Source organism: Microcaecilia unicolor, chromosome 10 (assembly GCF_901765095.1).
Source record: "Microcaecilia unicolor chromosome 10, aMicUni1.1, whole genome shotgun sequence".
In the NCBI taxonomy this organism is placed as follows: domain Eukaryota; kingdom Metazoa; phylum Chordata; class Amphibia; order Gymnophiona; family Siphonopidae; genus Microcaecilia; species Microcaecilia unicolor.
Window position 1 is genome coordinate 187,597,006 of NC_044040.1, and position 16,651 is coordinate 187,613,656.

Sequence of the window (16,651 nt, forward strand, 5' to 3'; positions counted from 1 at the left end):
GGCCTAATGGCCTGGTGCCCCTGTGTACAGGTCTAGTTTGTTCACAGACTAAAAATAACCATTTAAAGAAAGCGCAATCCCTGAAAAAGAACAAAATGACAGGAAGACTGAAATAAGGTGACTCCTTAGCTGCAGGGGGCGCTCAGAGTGTGCAGGAGTCAGGACCGAAACTCCACTCAGGTCGTGACCCCTCCAGGACTGCAGGGGGCGTTTGCAGTGCATTTTGTTGCAGTGCAGAGGGTGTCCCGGAAATGAAGTCTCGCCGCCGGGTTTTCCTTTCCGGAAGAGTGGCGTGATAGTAAGAGTTTGACCGTGAACGCTGGTTCCATTCCACCATGGTGTTACAGTTGCTCCGAACCGGTCTTGTGCTGTCGCCTGGCCGTTTTCCACAGGTAAAAGCGTAGGATAGTATTCCCGGGAAGTGAAAGCCGCCTGGGATCCGGCGTCTCTCCCGCACCGTTTGTGCATTTGTTTCTAGCCGGGATATAGTGGTGTGATGATATTAATGTGAGCGTATTGTTTAGAATGAATGAACTGAAGAGATATGAAATAAATGTCGCTATGATCACCAGCGTGTTGATCCTCTCTGATTTGTGTTATGCATGGGGGAAATGTATTGTGGCTAGGATACTTATAATAAACTTTTATTTAAAAATATTTGTAAGTCGTCCACCCACATAACGTGCACAAAAACACCTTGAACAGGGCTTCCCAAACTATAGGTTATGACTCCAAATGGGGTCGCAAAACCTAGAGCGTAAGCTCTTTTGAGCAGGGACTGTCCCTCTATGTAAATTGTACAGCGCTGGTTAACCCTAGTAGCGTTTTAGAAATGTTAAGTAGTAGAGCTGTTTATTCGTAAATAGAAACGTCATCAGCCTGTGTTTTCGGGGGTCACACAGAAACATAACGGCAGATAAAGGTCATATGACCCATCCAGTCTGCCCATCCTCTGTAACCTCTAACTCTTCCTTTTGTTAAGCGATCCCACATGCTTATCCCATGCCTTTTAAAATTCTGGAACAGTCCTCGACTCCGCCACCTCCACCGGGAGGCCATTCCACGCCTCCACCACCCTTTCTGTGAAATACTTCCTTAGGTTACTCCTAAGCCTGTTCCCTCTTAACTTTGTCATATGCCTCCTCATTCCAGAGCTCTCCTTCATTTGAAAAAGGCTCTCTTCCTGTACATAAATGCCCTTGAGATATTTAAACGTCTCTATCATGTCTCCTCTCTTCCAGTGTATACATGTTGAGGTTCATAAGCCTGTCCCTATAATTTTTGCGTTCAACGCTTACTAATTTTGTAGCCGCTCTCTGGACCGACTCCATCCTGTGTATATCTTTCCGTAGGTGTGGTCTCCAGAACTGCGCGCAGTACTCCAAATAGGGCCTCACTAGAGACTTATACAACGGCACTATCACCTCCTTTTTCCTGCTGGTCATGCCTCTCTTTATGCACCCAAATAGCATACTTTTGGCATTGACCTTTGCTTTTTCTACCTGTTTGGAAGCTTTAAGGTCATCAGACACAATCAACCCCAAGTCCCGTTCTTCCTTCGCACACTGAATCACTTCACCTCCTATACTGTACTGGTCCCTCGGATTCTTGCGACCCAAGTTCATGACCCTGCATTTTTTGGGATTAAACCTTAGTTGCCAAATATCGGTCCATTCCTCCAGCTTCGCTAGGTCCTTTCTCATGTCATTCACACCCTCCAGGGTGTCCACCCTGTTGCAGAGTTTAGTAACATCAGCAAAGAGACAAACCTTATCAGACAGTCCTTCCGCAATATCGCTTGCAAAGATGTTAAAAAGAGCCGGCCCTAGGACCGATCCCTGCAGTACTCCACTGATGACATCCTTTTCTTCAGAGCAAGCGCCATTTACCACTACCCTCTGCCTCCTACCATTCAACCAATATTTAACCCAATCCGTTACTCTAGGTCCTATACCGAGGGCACTTTATCAGTTGCCTGTGTGGAACCGCGTCAAAGGCTTTGCTGAAATCCAAGCATACCACATCAAGCGCCCCTCCCACATCTAACTGTTTGGTCACCCAGTTGAAGAAGACAGATTCGTCTGATACGACCTGCCACTAGGGAAGCCATGCTGCTTTGGGTCCCGCATTCCGTTTAGTTCAAGAAATCTCACAATCCTCCTCTTTAGAAGTGTTTCCATTAGCTTACCACTGAAGTCAGACTGACAGGTCTGTAATTCCCAACCTCCTCCTTACTTCCACTCTTGTGCAAAGGAACCACATCTGCCCTTCTCCAGTCCACGCTTCTGAGATTGTGGTAGTTGAGTTGTGTCTACAGAAAGTTTGATAAGCACTTACCAAAACAAAAAATTGAAAATACAGAACATACAATCATGTTACCAAAGGGATTCTGTTCTGTCTCCCCATCCTTCAAGGACCATACCTCGCTGGCTCTGTCTGCAAATGGCTGGGCAAAAAATTACTGAAGAAATTGTTTTGTAGAAATGCAGTAATTATCCATCAAGGCAACTGGATTTTTGTGTAAAGGGCATGCTACAGAAAATGTCTTGCTTGTTTCCACCAAACGAGCCTGTCTTACCATGTCAACATGCAACATAGAGGTCCTATTGAACTGCATTATTTAAGGAGGCTCATAACTCTTCAAAACCAAAGTAAAATAACCTTAAAACTGACACACTAAACAATCAGCAGCCAATGGAGTGAGGTTAAATTTGATTTTTATGTTCTCATATCTTCCAGCTTCAGTGTGTCAGATTGTAGTCAGTGCATTCTGACACATTTGCAAAACAATATTTAGAGGCAGGCCAAATTCTGTACGGCTCAACATAATAATAGGCAGGATTCTTCTTAAGGCAAGATCTTTTGGGTTTGGCTTAGATCCAGGGGTGGAGTTAAACATGTTGGGGTTTAAGGCAAAAATTACTGTATTGGCTTAGCTGGCATCGGGAGTGGCCTGAAGCGCTCTGTCTTTTCTCTTATTGCTCAGCCAGTGGTCTCTTGAAGGTTGCTGTGCCTTCCCCCTCCCCCCTTAAAAAAAAAAGCACTCCTTAAATCAGAAGCAGTATACTATCCTCAAAATACAGGACATGATCGGGATGAGATCTGTACTAAGTATTACTACATTTATATAGCTGCTGTTTTTCTGTCATTTTGGTATCAGCCAGCAGCAGAGGAACGCAGTAAATTCACACTCCCTGTCACAGCTCCTGGTTCCAAAGGAAATGTACCCAGGGCAGGCTAAAGGGATAGTTCTGCCCATTGCCAAGTTGCAGTGAGGGAGGTGCCACCAAAGCATTATTTCTGGCACCCCTCCCCACCAAGCAGCATCTCTCGCTCCCTTGGGTGCACCCCGATCCAGTCTCTCTTTTCCTCTCATGTGTCTAGAACTGCTCCCTCACTTCCCCATGGTCTTGTAAAGTTTACATTGGTTGTGGTGGCAGTAGCAACATGGCGTGCTGCCTTTGGCCAACCTCTGGGTTTTTTCTCTGCTATATATCACCCATAGCAATTCACCAGAGGAGGCAGGACGCAGCAGAGGGAAGAGCCAGGGGCTGGTTGAAGGCACTTTGGTCATGCTGCTGCCACCACTGGCAACTAACTTAAACTTTACAGGACTAGGGGTAGTAAAAGATTTGAAGGAGCAGTGCTGGACCCATAGGGGGGAGGAGGAGCAATGCTATACCCAATGGCGAAGGAAGAGCAAAGGGGAGAGACCAGATTGGAGTGGGGAGAAGAAAAGGCTTAACCTGTAGACCAGGTGAGGTCAGGCTGGGTATTTTGGTGCCCTGGGCTAATGCCTGACCAGGTCCAATGGTTAAGCCGTCCCTGAATGTACCAAGTAGAAAGACCAGTGGAGGGAACATAAAATACATACACTTTATCACTACTCCGTCAATAGTACTTTGTCCCAAGAAACTAGGAGGAACCTGGAAGTTAGGTGATAGATTCTTACTTATCTTCCTTAGATTTCTCCAATGTCAAGGAGGGAAGAGCTGCCATGTACCGTTCCAGAAGTGAGACTTTAGGCCAGTCCTGGATTTCTGATGACGTGTCCTGATGCATTTTGGAATCTGCAGCACTGATAGGATCAGGGATTATGCATACCTAAAAAGGTTAAGAGGTTCACTTCTGAAACTGTGTGACTTTGCAGCTCTGGGAGAGAAGAAACTAAGGGAATCAGTGGGTGTATGAGAATATGGTAGAGAACATAGGGGGAGAGAAAGATGGTAAGATATCTCTGAGAGAGAGGAAGGAATGACAGACAAATTGGTGGAGGAGCATTAAAAATAAGAGGAGTAGGTGGAGAGAAACCTCAGTGGAGCAGCAGGAATCATGCACCACACTATCTGCAGCTTTTTTTTGTTTTTAAAGCATGGATCTTCCCATGTGCATCAGGTTATGAAATTGGTCACATTTTTTGCCCTATGTATGGGCAGGTTGAAAATGGAATAATTGTGTACTCACATTTCACATATATTACAAAAATTGATTGGAACTCAGGGTGGTTAATTTTGTAAATGCTCTAAGCGCTTAAATCAAGGTAGCATTGCTTCCTCTTTTGTTACCCTGATGACTTCTCCAGGTGCAGTTTGTTAGAATGAACAGTTCTCAGAACAAAAGGTAAGCATGCATTTCCTAAATCACTGATTCCCAAACTTGTTTTTTTTTTTTTTTTGGGGGGGGGGGGGGGGGGGGGGGCTTAATCAGTGTTTCCCAAACTTGGGAGGGGGGAGGAACCCTAGACTTTCAGGCTATCCATAATGAATATGCATGAGATAGATTTGCATACGAAGGAGGCAGTATATGCCAATGGATTGTATGAGTATTCATTGTAGGTATCCTGAAAACCTGATGCTGGGATTCTCCCAGGACAGATTTGGGAATCACTGTCCTAGGTTTATTAGCTTACATCTGAGTTCAGACTCATTGTCTTTTGATGTATGGGGTTCTGGATATTTATTATATATTATTATTTCCGGCACTTGTTATACTTCAAATTGTTCATAAGGCGACTGTGGTTTACAAATAAAATCAGTTAGTGGAGAAGATACATGAGGAAGGGAATAGAGCTAAAGGACTCGGGGAAATAGATGCGTCTAAAGTAAGACTTTGAATTTGGGATATACTTTGCATGAATGAGTTTTGTTTTTTTTAAAACTAAACCGGTTCCACAATTACTTACCTGTAGCAGAAAAAGTAGTTAGTAATGCCAGCACAAGACAAAGGGCTCAAACCCGATGCTTCTTTTCTATTCTAATCTGTTTAGTATCACGTTAGTTTGCAGGGATAGTGGTCTAAAGGTATTGAAAAGTACCTACCAGCCTGGAAAGTTCCCAGGATATAGGTAATCTGGATGCCAGTTTGGCATCAGGCACCTAAAATGTAGAAGAGCAAAAAATAAAAAGGAAAGGAAGCCAAAAATGATGACAAAATAGCCAAACAAAACAGCAACAATAAATAAAGCTAGAAAAAAGTATTAAAATAATTTTTTGACTAGCTCCTGAATTTTCTAGATCTATTTCCATCCTGGGAACCCAAATCAAAACCCACTCAGTGGTCCTTTTACTAAGGTGCGCCGAAAAGTGGCCTGCACTGGTGTAGACGCGTGTATTGGACATACCCAGGTCCATTTTTCAGCGCACCTGCAAAAAAGGCCTTAAATGGATGTGCAGCAAAATGAAAATTGGCGCATGTCCATTTTCGGCCTGAGACCTTACTGCCACCCATTCACTTAGCGGTAAGGTCTTGCGTGTTAACTGGGCGGTAATTGTCAGTGTGCATACAATGCCGATGACTGCCCAGTTAGCATCATGCACCGGAAAATAAAATATATTTTCTGGCATGCGTAAAAAATGAAATTACCGCCCAGGCTAAGCAGTAGGCGGGCGATAGTTCCGAATTGGCACACAGGTTCGTGTAGGTGCCTATGCGGCGTAGTAAAAGGGCCCCTCAGTGTTGTAGTTCTCATTCTTAATTTTGATCAGAGAACCCTTCTGTCTGTATTAATTCAAGTAAATGCTACTTGTATTAATGTCTTTCTTACATTTCAGGTTCTGCTGAGTAGCTGTAGACAGTGCTCCTCAGGAATTATACCAAATGAAAAGATTCGGAATATTGGAATCTCTGCTCATATTGACTCTGGAAAAACAACATTAACTGAACGGATTCTTTATTACACTGGCAGAATCGCACAAATGCATGAGGTATTGCGCATGATTTTTTCATAGTGCTTTTTTAAATTTATGTTCCAGAATTTGCTGCTGTTAAGCTATGGGAAGGGCACTGATCTCAGGTTCAGGAGTAGTTCCCTAATCCTCTGTTGAATGGACCATCGAAAATTTATTGTAGGATTATTGTTTTCTCACTTCAGAACTGAAGCACATTCAAGGTGTTGACCTCTTTCCGAATACATGAGCTTGACACGTTCACTGCGTAGGTGTTGAATATTATTACAGTTTTTTTCTGTGGCATTCTGACCAGGAGCTGTTAGTGTAGTAGCGTTACAAATTCTGTCAATACTGTTCAAATAAAGGACAGGAGTAGCATTTGGATGCAGTGTTTCAAGTCCAAGATAGAGCTGTTGGAATAAATGGGATTGTAGTTTGGACTCAAAAGCGGAAAGAGCCAACATCTTCGATGTGTGGAGGGAGCTTGTTTTAGATTGTATGTCCCAAAAGTAAGGGAACTTGGTCATTTTTGTTACATTTGTACCCCGCGCTTTCCCACTCATGGCAGGCTCAATGCGGCTTACATGGGGCAATGGAGGGTTAAGTGACTTGCCCAGAGTCACAAGGAGCTGCCTGTGCCTGGCCCTTGCAGATCACCAATGTGGCCGAGATTCCATGTAGAATCTCCAATAGTAGCAATATTCCATGTAGAATCTCCAATAGTATCTATTTTATTTTTGTTACATTTGTACCCCGCGCTTTCCCATTCATGGCAGGCTCAATGCGACTTACATGGGGCAATGGAGGGTTAAGTGACTTGCCCAGAGTCACAAGGAGCTGCCTGTGCCTGAAGTGGGAATCAAACTCAGTTCCCCAGGACCAAAGTCCACCACCCTAACCACTAGGCCACTCCTCCACTGTTGCTACTATTTGAGATTCTACATGGAATGTTTCTGTTCCACTAGCGCAACATTCCATGTAGAAGTCGGGCCTTTGCAGATCACCAATGTGGCCGCGCAGGCTTCTGCTTCTGTGAGTCTGACGTCCTGCACGTATGTGCAGGATATCAGACTCACAGAAACAGAAGCCTGTGCAGCCTTCTACATGGAATGTTGCTAGTGGAATAGCAACATTCCATGTAGAATCTCCAATAGTAGCAACATTCCATGTAGAATCTCCAATAGTAGCAACATTCCATGTAGAATCTCCAATAGTATCCATTTTATTTTTGTTACATTTGTACCCTGCGCTTTCCCACTCCATGGCAGGTTTAATGCGGCTTACATGGGGCAGTGGAGGGTTTAGTGACTTGCCCAGAGTCACAAGGAGCTGCCTGTGCCTGAAGTGGGAATCGAACTCAGTTCCTCAGTTCCCCAGGACCAAAGTCCACCACCCTAACCACTAGCTTGCTCGATATGGAAGAGAGGAGGCAGGGGTGGAGGTGGTGATGCAAAGGGGGAGGGTATGTCATCAAGAATGAAAGGAATGGGAGAGCTGGTAGTGGAGGAGAAGAGAGGAAAGGTAGTTATATTTAAGATATTACTCCCAAGTCAAAGCAACTGACAATTCAGTAACAATACATAAAAAGATTGGAAACTAAACAGCTAAATCATTAGAAAAATGTAAAAAGAGAATTGTCCAAAGGGATTAACCAAGCCCTATTTACACCTAAAGGTGAATCAGCAATGTAAAACCTACTAACGAGTTTATCTTGTTGGGCAGACTGGATGGACCGTGCAGGTCTTTTTCTGCCGTCATCTACTATGTTACTAGCCTGGTGACTATAAAATGATACTCAGATTTTTTTTTTTATTTAGAACCTTAAAAGAACCTCAATTGTGGTGATAAGTATCAAACAGCCAAATTAAGTAAACATTTACAAGGAAAATGGAATACAGATCTTTTTTTTTTTTTTTTTTTTTTCATGCAAGATCACTGCCATCTGGCACATTTCCAAAAGTTTCTTCTTACTCTCTTGGGTAGATTTGAAAACATCAGAGAGAACCCAGCCCTTTTCACCATGAAAAAGTAACTGTTGGATAGGACATAGTCTCTGCCTGTGAGAATACAAAAATGACTAGTAGGGTAGAACATCCAGTTATTTATTTTAATTTAAAGATTTTATTTCAATAATGCAAAATCTACAGAATATGTGGTTATAACCAGTATCAACCTCATAACCCTACCTTCTCCCCCCCTTCTAGCACACAGGCAGGTCTATAGGGAAAGTGCCCAGGAGTCCATTAAAGGCCATAGCTTTAGGATAAGCATTTATCTAGGGTGAGTTACAAGCTGCGGGGCATCAAGGTCCACTCCCGCTTGCAGTCTCCAGACAATATAAGGCATCCAACACTTGTAAAAATTAGTAACCTACCAGTTCTCAATGCTGTTAGCTTAGACATCTGGTAAAGAAAGTCCATCTTAAATATTAGTTATTACTGGAGGCAGCAGGGGATGCCAGCACCCAGGACAATCTTGCCTTCAGCCAGAAAGTGTGTGGCCAGTTTCTGTAACTCAGGTTTCACCCCGTGTGGTCAAAAATGCAGGAGGTAGTAATTGTTGGAATGTAATTGTATTTTACATGCATTGCCTGTCACCTATTATTTCTCTGTGATTACTCTGTGACCTCTGATGTGAATTACTTAGAGAGGTCACACAGCTATGCAACTTCCTGTTGGGGGTTAGATGCAGCACATGCAGCACATGGAGCACATGGAGCTCATGATCTCTCCTAACCTGAGAGGATCTATGGTGGTGTGAGCATCCATTACCATCTAAGCACATGGAAGGAGCTGATAATACAAATGTATAGTAATATGTATATATAAGCCTGTCTGATTATAATCTAACTACAAACTGTGAGTAAACAGATGTTTTGTTACTTCAACTTTAAAGTGACTCAGCAGTGAATTATTCAGGGGTGTATGAGAGAGAGATGAAGAAAGAAATTAACATTTCTAAAGCTGAAGCTGTGTGTACTAAAATCTGCTAATTATTTACTACAAATAATCCAACAAAAGGGTTATGGGCCCAGGGCCAGGAATTGAAAAAGAAGAGAAATATTACCAGGCAGAAAAAAAGGCCACATTTTTCTCTTAAGTTTTAAAGGAAAGATTCAGTCTGTCTCTCTCTCCCCCCACACAGCAGACAGAAGGCTAAGAAAATGGCTGAGGGAAGAAATTCACCATTGTTCTATTCTCTCAAGGTGCCTAAATTAACTGAGTTTAATTATCAGCAGTGGGAATTAAGATTCATATGTTTCCTTCGAGCAAAAAGATTAGATATATGCTTAGACCAAGACAGAACAGCTGAAAATATGGCTGAATGGGACAATGCAAACTATTATGTGAAGTGCATGCTTTTGGAAGCTCTCTCAGAGAAACAAGCCATATTAGTGGAGGGAAAAGATACACCAAAGGACATTTTATATAAACTGAGAACTATGTATGCAACTACATATGCAAAGCAGCAACCAATTTGGTTAGCAGAGTTGAATGAAACCAAATTAAGGGATAAAAGTAAATGTAATGATCACATTATGCATCTTATGTCTTCATTTCAAAAGCTAGAACTTTCTGGAATTCCCATGTGTGATGCATTGAAAAGAGCATTTCTTTTTACCTCACTATCAAAGAAGTTTGATGTTTTTAGGTCTGTAAATGAGGCCATTGAAGGGCAATCTTTTGAACAGGCAACATCAAAACTAAGGCAGGAATGCATAATAAATGATTCTGAGGAGATGTGTTCTCAAAGTCAGTCAGAGAGAAATGAAACAAATTTCTTGGCAAAGAACAGAGGAAGGCGGAGCTATGGGAAAACTCCACCCAAGGGCAAGCTGATTTGCTACTCATGTGGAAAGGAGGGACATGTATCTAAATGGTGTAAGGAAACACAAAACACTCCCTCTAGCTCACCTAAGCCAATGGAACTAAAGAATTTTCAAACCAGGAAATGTATGAAGGACAAAGATAAACACAAGGGTTTTCTAATGGCAGAAAAATCTTTGACTATGGTAAATAATAATTCAAATGAAAGTACTTGGATTTTGGATTCAGGGAGCACATGCCATTTAACCAATTGTAAAGATTTCTTTCAGGAAATGTGTCCAGAAGAAGGAATTCTTAAAACTGCAAACGCAGGGACTGCTAAGATCCAAGCAAAAGGTATTGGATTCTTAAAATGCAAAGTGTCTAATGAAGTTAAAGAAATTCCTGTAAGTGATGTCTTGTATATTCCCCAAGCAGTTTGCAATATGCTTAGTGTATCTACATTAGATAAGAAGGGATTTGTGATTCATTTTGAAAACAGTAAGTGCACAATCTCTAAAAATGATGAAGTGTATGCTGAAGCTTTTATGCATAATGATGTTTATAAACTGAGCATTTCAGGTGAAGCCTCACATATGGCGCAAGTAAGGAAGAATGATGGTAAATGTAGTCTGGAAATCTGGCACCGCCGCCTGGGACATCGTGATTTTAAGGTGATCCAGGATCTTTACAGTAAGCAACTAGCCACCGGCATTCAGATAAGTGCAGATGCTGGTAAAATGGAGAAATGCATAGACTGTGTTACTCAAAAAGGTGTGAGACCCTCATTTCCTGCATACACAGGAAATAGGAGTAATAAAGTGCTGGACTTAATACACAGTGACTTATGTGGACCGTTTAATATCCCATCATTGGGAAATAACAGATTTGTCCTAATATTCTTGGATGATTTCTCTAGATATTGTGTGGCCTATTTGCTGAAAGAGAAAAGTCAAGTCACAGACATGCTGAAGAAATACGTAGCCATGGTGAGCAATAAATTTGAAAGAAAACCAAAGGTTCTTCAGACCGACAATGGTGGTGAGTTCACTTCACAAAGCATGTGCACATTTCTAGAACAAGAAGGCATTCAACATATCACAACAGTAGCTTACACACCAGAGCAAAATTCTGTTGCAGAGAGAAAATTTAGGTCACTTGTGGAAATGACCAGATGTATGCTGTCAGATAGCAATCTCCCTAAAAGACTATGGGGAGAAGCCATTCTCACAGCAGTGTACCTACAAAACAGAATGCCAACTAAAGGCGCTGAGCGCACACCACATGAGACATGGCATGGTAGGAAGCCAAACCTGTCACACATAAGAACATTTGGAAGTACAGCATATGCTCATATACCAAAGCAAAGAAGGCATAAGCTGGATTCCACAACAGAAAGGGGCATTTTAGTTGGCTATGCTCCAGGACACAAAGGATATAGAATTTTGAATCTGAAAACTGGCATTGTTGGCATAAGACATGTTACATATTTTGATGAAAACAAAAGGGTTGATAAAGGCTGGATTATCCCAGATGAGCCTTATCATCCAGAATATGAAACTAGAACCATAATAGACATGCCAGTGTATATAAATGCCATACCAAGGCAGATGTCTGAAAGCAACTCATCTGTATCTAACGAGGAACAGGCAGAGGAAGCAGACACAGAAAGGATCATTGAAGAAGACAGTACAGTTGGAGAAGGGGAATCAATTGGAGAAGGACTCTCAGATTTTGAGGATGCGGAAAGGTCAGACCAACCTGTTGTCAGACGCTCATCCAGGGAAAACAAAGGTGTTCCACCCCCAAGACTGTCTTACCTAACAAAGTCAGCAGAAGCTCAAGAGCCCTTAACATGGGATGAGATTGAGAAAATGCCAGCAGAAGAAGCTGCTGAATGGCATAAAGCTGCACAAGAAGAAATTGATGCATTGGATAAAAATAATACTTGGATTCTTACAAAATTACCTCCTGGCAAGAAAGCTATAGGATGCAAATGGGTATTCAAGTTAAAAAGGAATGCACAAGGAAAAGTGGAAAGGTATAAAGCCAGATTAGTGGCAAAGGGATATCTTCAAAAATATGGAGAAGATTTGATGAAGTGTTTGCACCTGTAGTGAAACACACGACAATCAGAACACTTCTGAGCATTGCAGTCTCAAAAGGCATGCAAGTCAACCACATTGATGTGAAAACAGCGTTTCTTCACGGAGATATAACTGAAGACTTGTACATGGAACAGCCAACAGGTTTCATAAATACAAAACAAAGACAGCTAGTGTGTAAATTAAACAAAGGTCTTTATGGATTAAAGCAAAGTGCAAAATGTTGGAATGAAAAATTGCATGAAATATTGACAAATTTAGGATTTAAGCAAGGTGAAGCAGATAAATGTTTGTACACTAGGTGCAGAAATGGACAATATGCATACATTTTAGCTTTTGTTGATGATCTGCTCATTGCAAGCGAAAGTGAGCAAGAGTACAAGGACATTGTAAAATATTTAAACCACAATGTTGAGATAAAAGAACTTGGTAATGTGTCATACTATCTTGGTATAGAAATTGAGAAACAAAATGATGGTTCTTATCTTCTAAGCCAGAAGCAGAAAATAAATGAGCTTATTGAAAGTTTAGGTATGCAAGATGCCCAAGTTGTAAGCACTCCCATGATCACTGATTTTCTGAAGGATGAAACAGTAAGAGAACCTTTACCAGATAACATCCAATATAGATCAGCCATAGGTAAGCTTTTATATCTAGCTACCACATACAGGGCTGATATAGCAAATGCAGTAGGAATTTTGAGCAGAAGGGTCAGCTCACCTACCAAATCAGATTGGACTGCAGTTAAAAGGATGGTAAGGTATTTAAAGGGTACCATTGATTGTAAATTAAAGATTTCAGCCAATAGTAATCCAAAACTAATATGTTACTGTGATTCAGATTGGGCAGGGGATCATTCTAATTATAAATCCACAAGTGGATATGTGTTTATGTATGGAAATGTACAAATTTCATGGGCCAGTCATAAACAAAGTATTGTGAGTTTGTCTTCTACAGAAGCTGAATACGTGGCCGTATCGGAAGCGTGCAGAGAACTGATGTGGATTGAAAAACTTTTGCTGGATTTTGGAATAGCTGAAAAGAGACCAATCCAGATAATGGAAGATAATCAGAGCTGCATCCGACTGTCACAGAATGACAAGGTTCAGTCACGCACCAAGCACATCGCAACGAAATACCACAACGTGCGAGAGTTGGCGAAAGAAGAGGTCATCAGTCTACACTATTGTCACACCAGTGAGATGACAGCTGACATCATGACCAAACCGTTACCCAGAGAACATTTTGTGAATCTGCGTATAAAGCTTGGACTTTGTATGAATAAATAATTGCATGACAGTTATGCATGAGAAGGGGTTTGTTGGAATGTAATTGTATTTTACATGCATTGCCTGTCACCTATTATTTCTCTGTGATTACTCTGTGACCTCTGATGTGAATTACTTAGAGAGGTCACACAGCTATGCAACTTCCTGTTGGGGGTTAGATGCAGCACATGCAGCACATGGAGCACATGGAGCTCATGATCTCTCCTAACCTGAGAGGATCTATGGTGGTGTGAGCATCCATTACCATCTAAGCACATGGAAGGAGCTGATAATACAAATGTATAGTAATATGTATATATAAGCCTGTCTGATTATAATCTAACTACAAACTGTGAGTAAACAGATGTTTTGTTACTTCAACTTTAAAGTGACTCAGCAGTGAATTATTCAGGGGTGTATGAGAGAGAGATGAAGAAAGAAATTAACATTTCTAAAGCTGAAGCTGTGTGTACTAAAATCTGCTAATTATTTACTACAAATAATCCAACAGTAATCCACTGCTGCAGGGTAACGCATCCCGGCGACAATTGCTGAAGAAGGGCAAACAGCTCACCCCAATAGCTCTGGAGCTTGGGGCAGGACCACCAAATATGGTGACCAGAGCTCTGCCTGTACATCTTCACCAGCCTATGTGGTGTATAATACCAATGACACACTATTTTATTCCCATTCTCTATTAGTGAGCTACAGACCTTTAAAAGAGAACATAAAGCTCGTTCCCAGCTTTTCGTGCAAATCGCTCTCATGAATATTCATTGTGGATATCCTGAAAACCTGACTGGCTGGGGTGCCTCCAGGACCAGGTTTGGGAACCACTGGCCTAGTTGCAACTATCCTACCATTTTTGTGGAAGCCCTGTATATGGTGTATTGCAGTAGTCTGTTCTAGATAAAACTAATGCCTATACCAAGGTAATCAATTGATCAAACTACAGATTAACTGTTCTGTAGATATATAAATATCTCAAACCTCTCGTACCTAGCCAGTCGGTTTCTCAGGTTAATACAATGGATATATATGAGAGAGAGACCTACGTACAATGTTTCTCTAATATAAGCAGATTTATGTTATGTATATTCACTGTGGTAACCCTGACAACCCAACTGGCTAAGGGGCTCATTTTCAAAGCACTTAGACTTACAAAGTTCCATAGGTTACTATGGAACTTTGTAAGTCTAAGTGCTTTGAAAATATGCCTCTAAGTGTGCCATCTGGAGAGGTTTGAGAAGGGCTGTACTAAACTGTTGGCCTGTTTTGAGGGGGTTATATAAGTTAGAGCTAAGATTTGCTTTATCTAAAACATACAAGGTGTTCATTTTCAAAGCACATAGACTTACAAAGTTACAGAGGTAACGTGTAACATTGTAAGTCTATGTGCTTTGAAAATGAGCCTCTAAATGTCATAATTTTGTGCAAAGATTATGCACACCTTTTGAAAAATGCTTTTGTCGTACTGTTTGATAAATACATTTATGTTTCAACAATTTTTATTGATGACAAGTCAATGCAAGCAAATCCATCAACCAATAAACAGAAATTCCAATACCCAAAGCATACCAAGTTCAGATATAACAACATTGGTGGTCATCAGAGTTTTAACACATACTTCCCCCTGCCCCCCTTTACCCACTATGATATAATTTTTATGTTCCACAGCTGTATTGTTGACTATTAACATAACTGCAACTGCCAGAACTTTTACCCAAATCTTCCAGCATGCCTCGTCATTTCATTAGCCCCCCCCCCTCCCCAGTCCTCATTCTCCCAGTCCGCCCCTCCCTACCAGTGTCCTCCCGGACTTTTACTCTGATAGTCCAGGAGGACCTCCCTCCTCTCTCCTAAGAAAAATTATATTTACAACACTTTATTGATACTTCAACAGAAGAATAAACAGCTTGTCCATGACAACCATGCCTTTGGACTTAACACCCAAACAGAGCACCTCAATATACTCGTCATCTACCCAACCATTACCCCCTCCCCTCTCCCTTACCTTCCTTCCCTCCCCCCCCCCCCAAAAAAACGCTCTTCTTCCTATTTCTCTCCTCTGCCTCTCTTCATAGGCCATTTAATACTAAACTTCACGCCTTAGGAGACAATGATTGTATATAAGGTCTCCATATTCCCCAAAATCCCGCTCTTTTCTTCAGGGATTGATAAATATGTTGAAAGGTTTGATGATAAATGTATAGTACATTTGGAATGTACTAAACGTAGAGTATTAGGTTTTTATATATCTATAGAGTGCATTTTTGAATTACAGAAACATTGAACATTTTTGGAAGTGCATGATATTTTTCTAATAGTTCAGAGTTGTATTTTGTCTTTAGGTGAAAGGTAAAGATGGTGTTGGTGCTGTGATGGATTCTATGGAGCTTGAAAGACAGCGAGGAATCACGATTCAGTCTGCAGCCACCTACACTATGTGGAAGGATACCAATATCAACATCATTGATACTCCTGGTATGTGCAATGGTGGGGACGTGGATCCCCCTTAACACCATCTCTTCTATATAACGCAAGAAGGAAACTGAATGGAGCTCCCCCCAAAAAGGACAAACTCTTTTCTGTTGGTCTGTGCCCTGAAGAGCACAGGTACAAATCAAAGTAGGGTATACACAAAAAGTAGCACACATGAGTTATCTTGTTGGGCAGACTGGATGGACCGTGCAGGTCTTTTTCTGCTGTCATCTACTATGTTACTATGTGACGTTCTAGTCATAATCATGGGCAAACGAGAATTTCAAGTAGACTGTTAACTTTTGTCTTGTGAGTGTTAGCTCCTCCTTTTTAGTGGAAGAGCTTGTTAGAAAATAACTACTCAGTACTGAATATTTAGAGAATACGAATAAAGTAGGAATGATCCCATTCTCACACTTTTTTGTGTGTGGTATCTAAGTAGTAGTTGGTCCTTTTTTGATTTGCAGTATACCATCAATGAGGCCATCCTTACATGACATGTATGTTTGTTTAGTTGATATACCACTGATCTAGATTACTACATAAGTACATAAGCACAGCCATACTGGGAGAAGACCAAAGGTCCATCAAGCCCAGCATCCTGTCTCCGACAGCGGCCAATCCAGGCTTCAAGAACCCCCCCCCCCCCCCCCCAAAAAAAAAAAAAATTAATAATGTTCAATGGACTTTTCCCTCAGGAATCTGTCCAAACCCCTTTAAATTCCGTAAGGCCAGCTGCTGTCACTACATTCTCCAGCAACGAGTTCCAGAGTCTAACTACACGCTGAGTAAAGAAAAACTTTCTCCTATTTGTTTTAAATCTA

At 41.5% G+C, this 16,651-nt stretch overlaps 1 protein-coding gene across 1 annotated transcript in view; it reads left to right on the top strand.

Moving 5' to 3' along the window:
* The first annotated feature begins 293 nt into the window (after window positions 1-293).
* Window positions 294-16,651, top strand: part of GFM1 (G elongation factor mitochondrial 1) — a 111,484-nt gene continuing 95,126 nt past the window's right edge. The window contains exons 1-3 of the mRNA XM_030216909.1: window positions 294-392; window positions 6,051-6,203; window positions 15,698-15,830. Coding sequence (XP_030072769.1) covers window positions 336-392; window positions 6,051-6,203; window positions 15,698-15,830 — 343 coding nt within the window. The 5' untranslated portion in view covers window positions 294-335. The remainder of the gene's footprint in view (window positions 393-6,050; window positions 6,204-15,697; window positions 15,831-16,651) is intronic.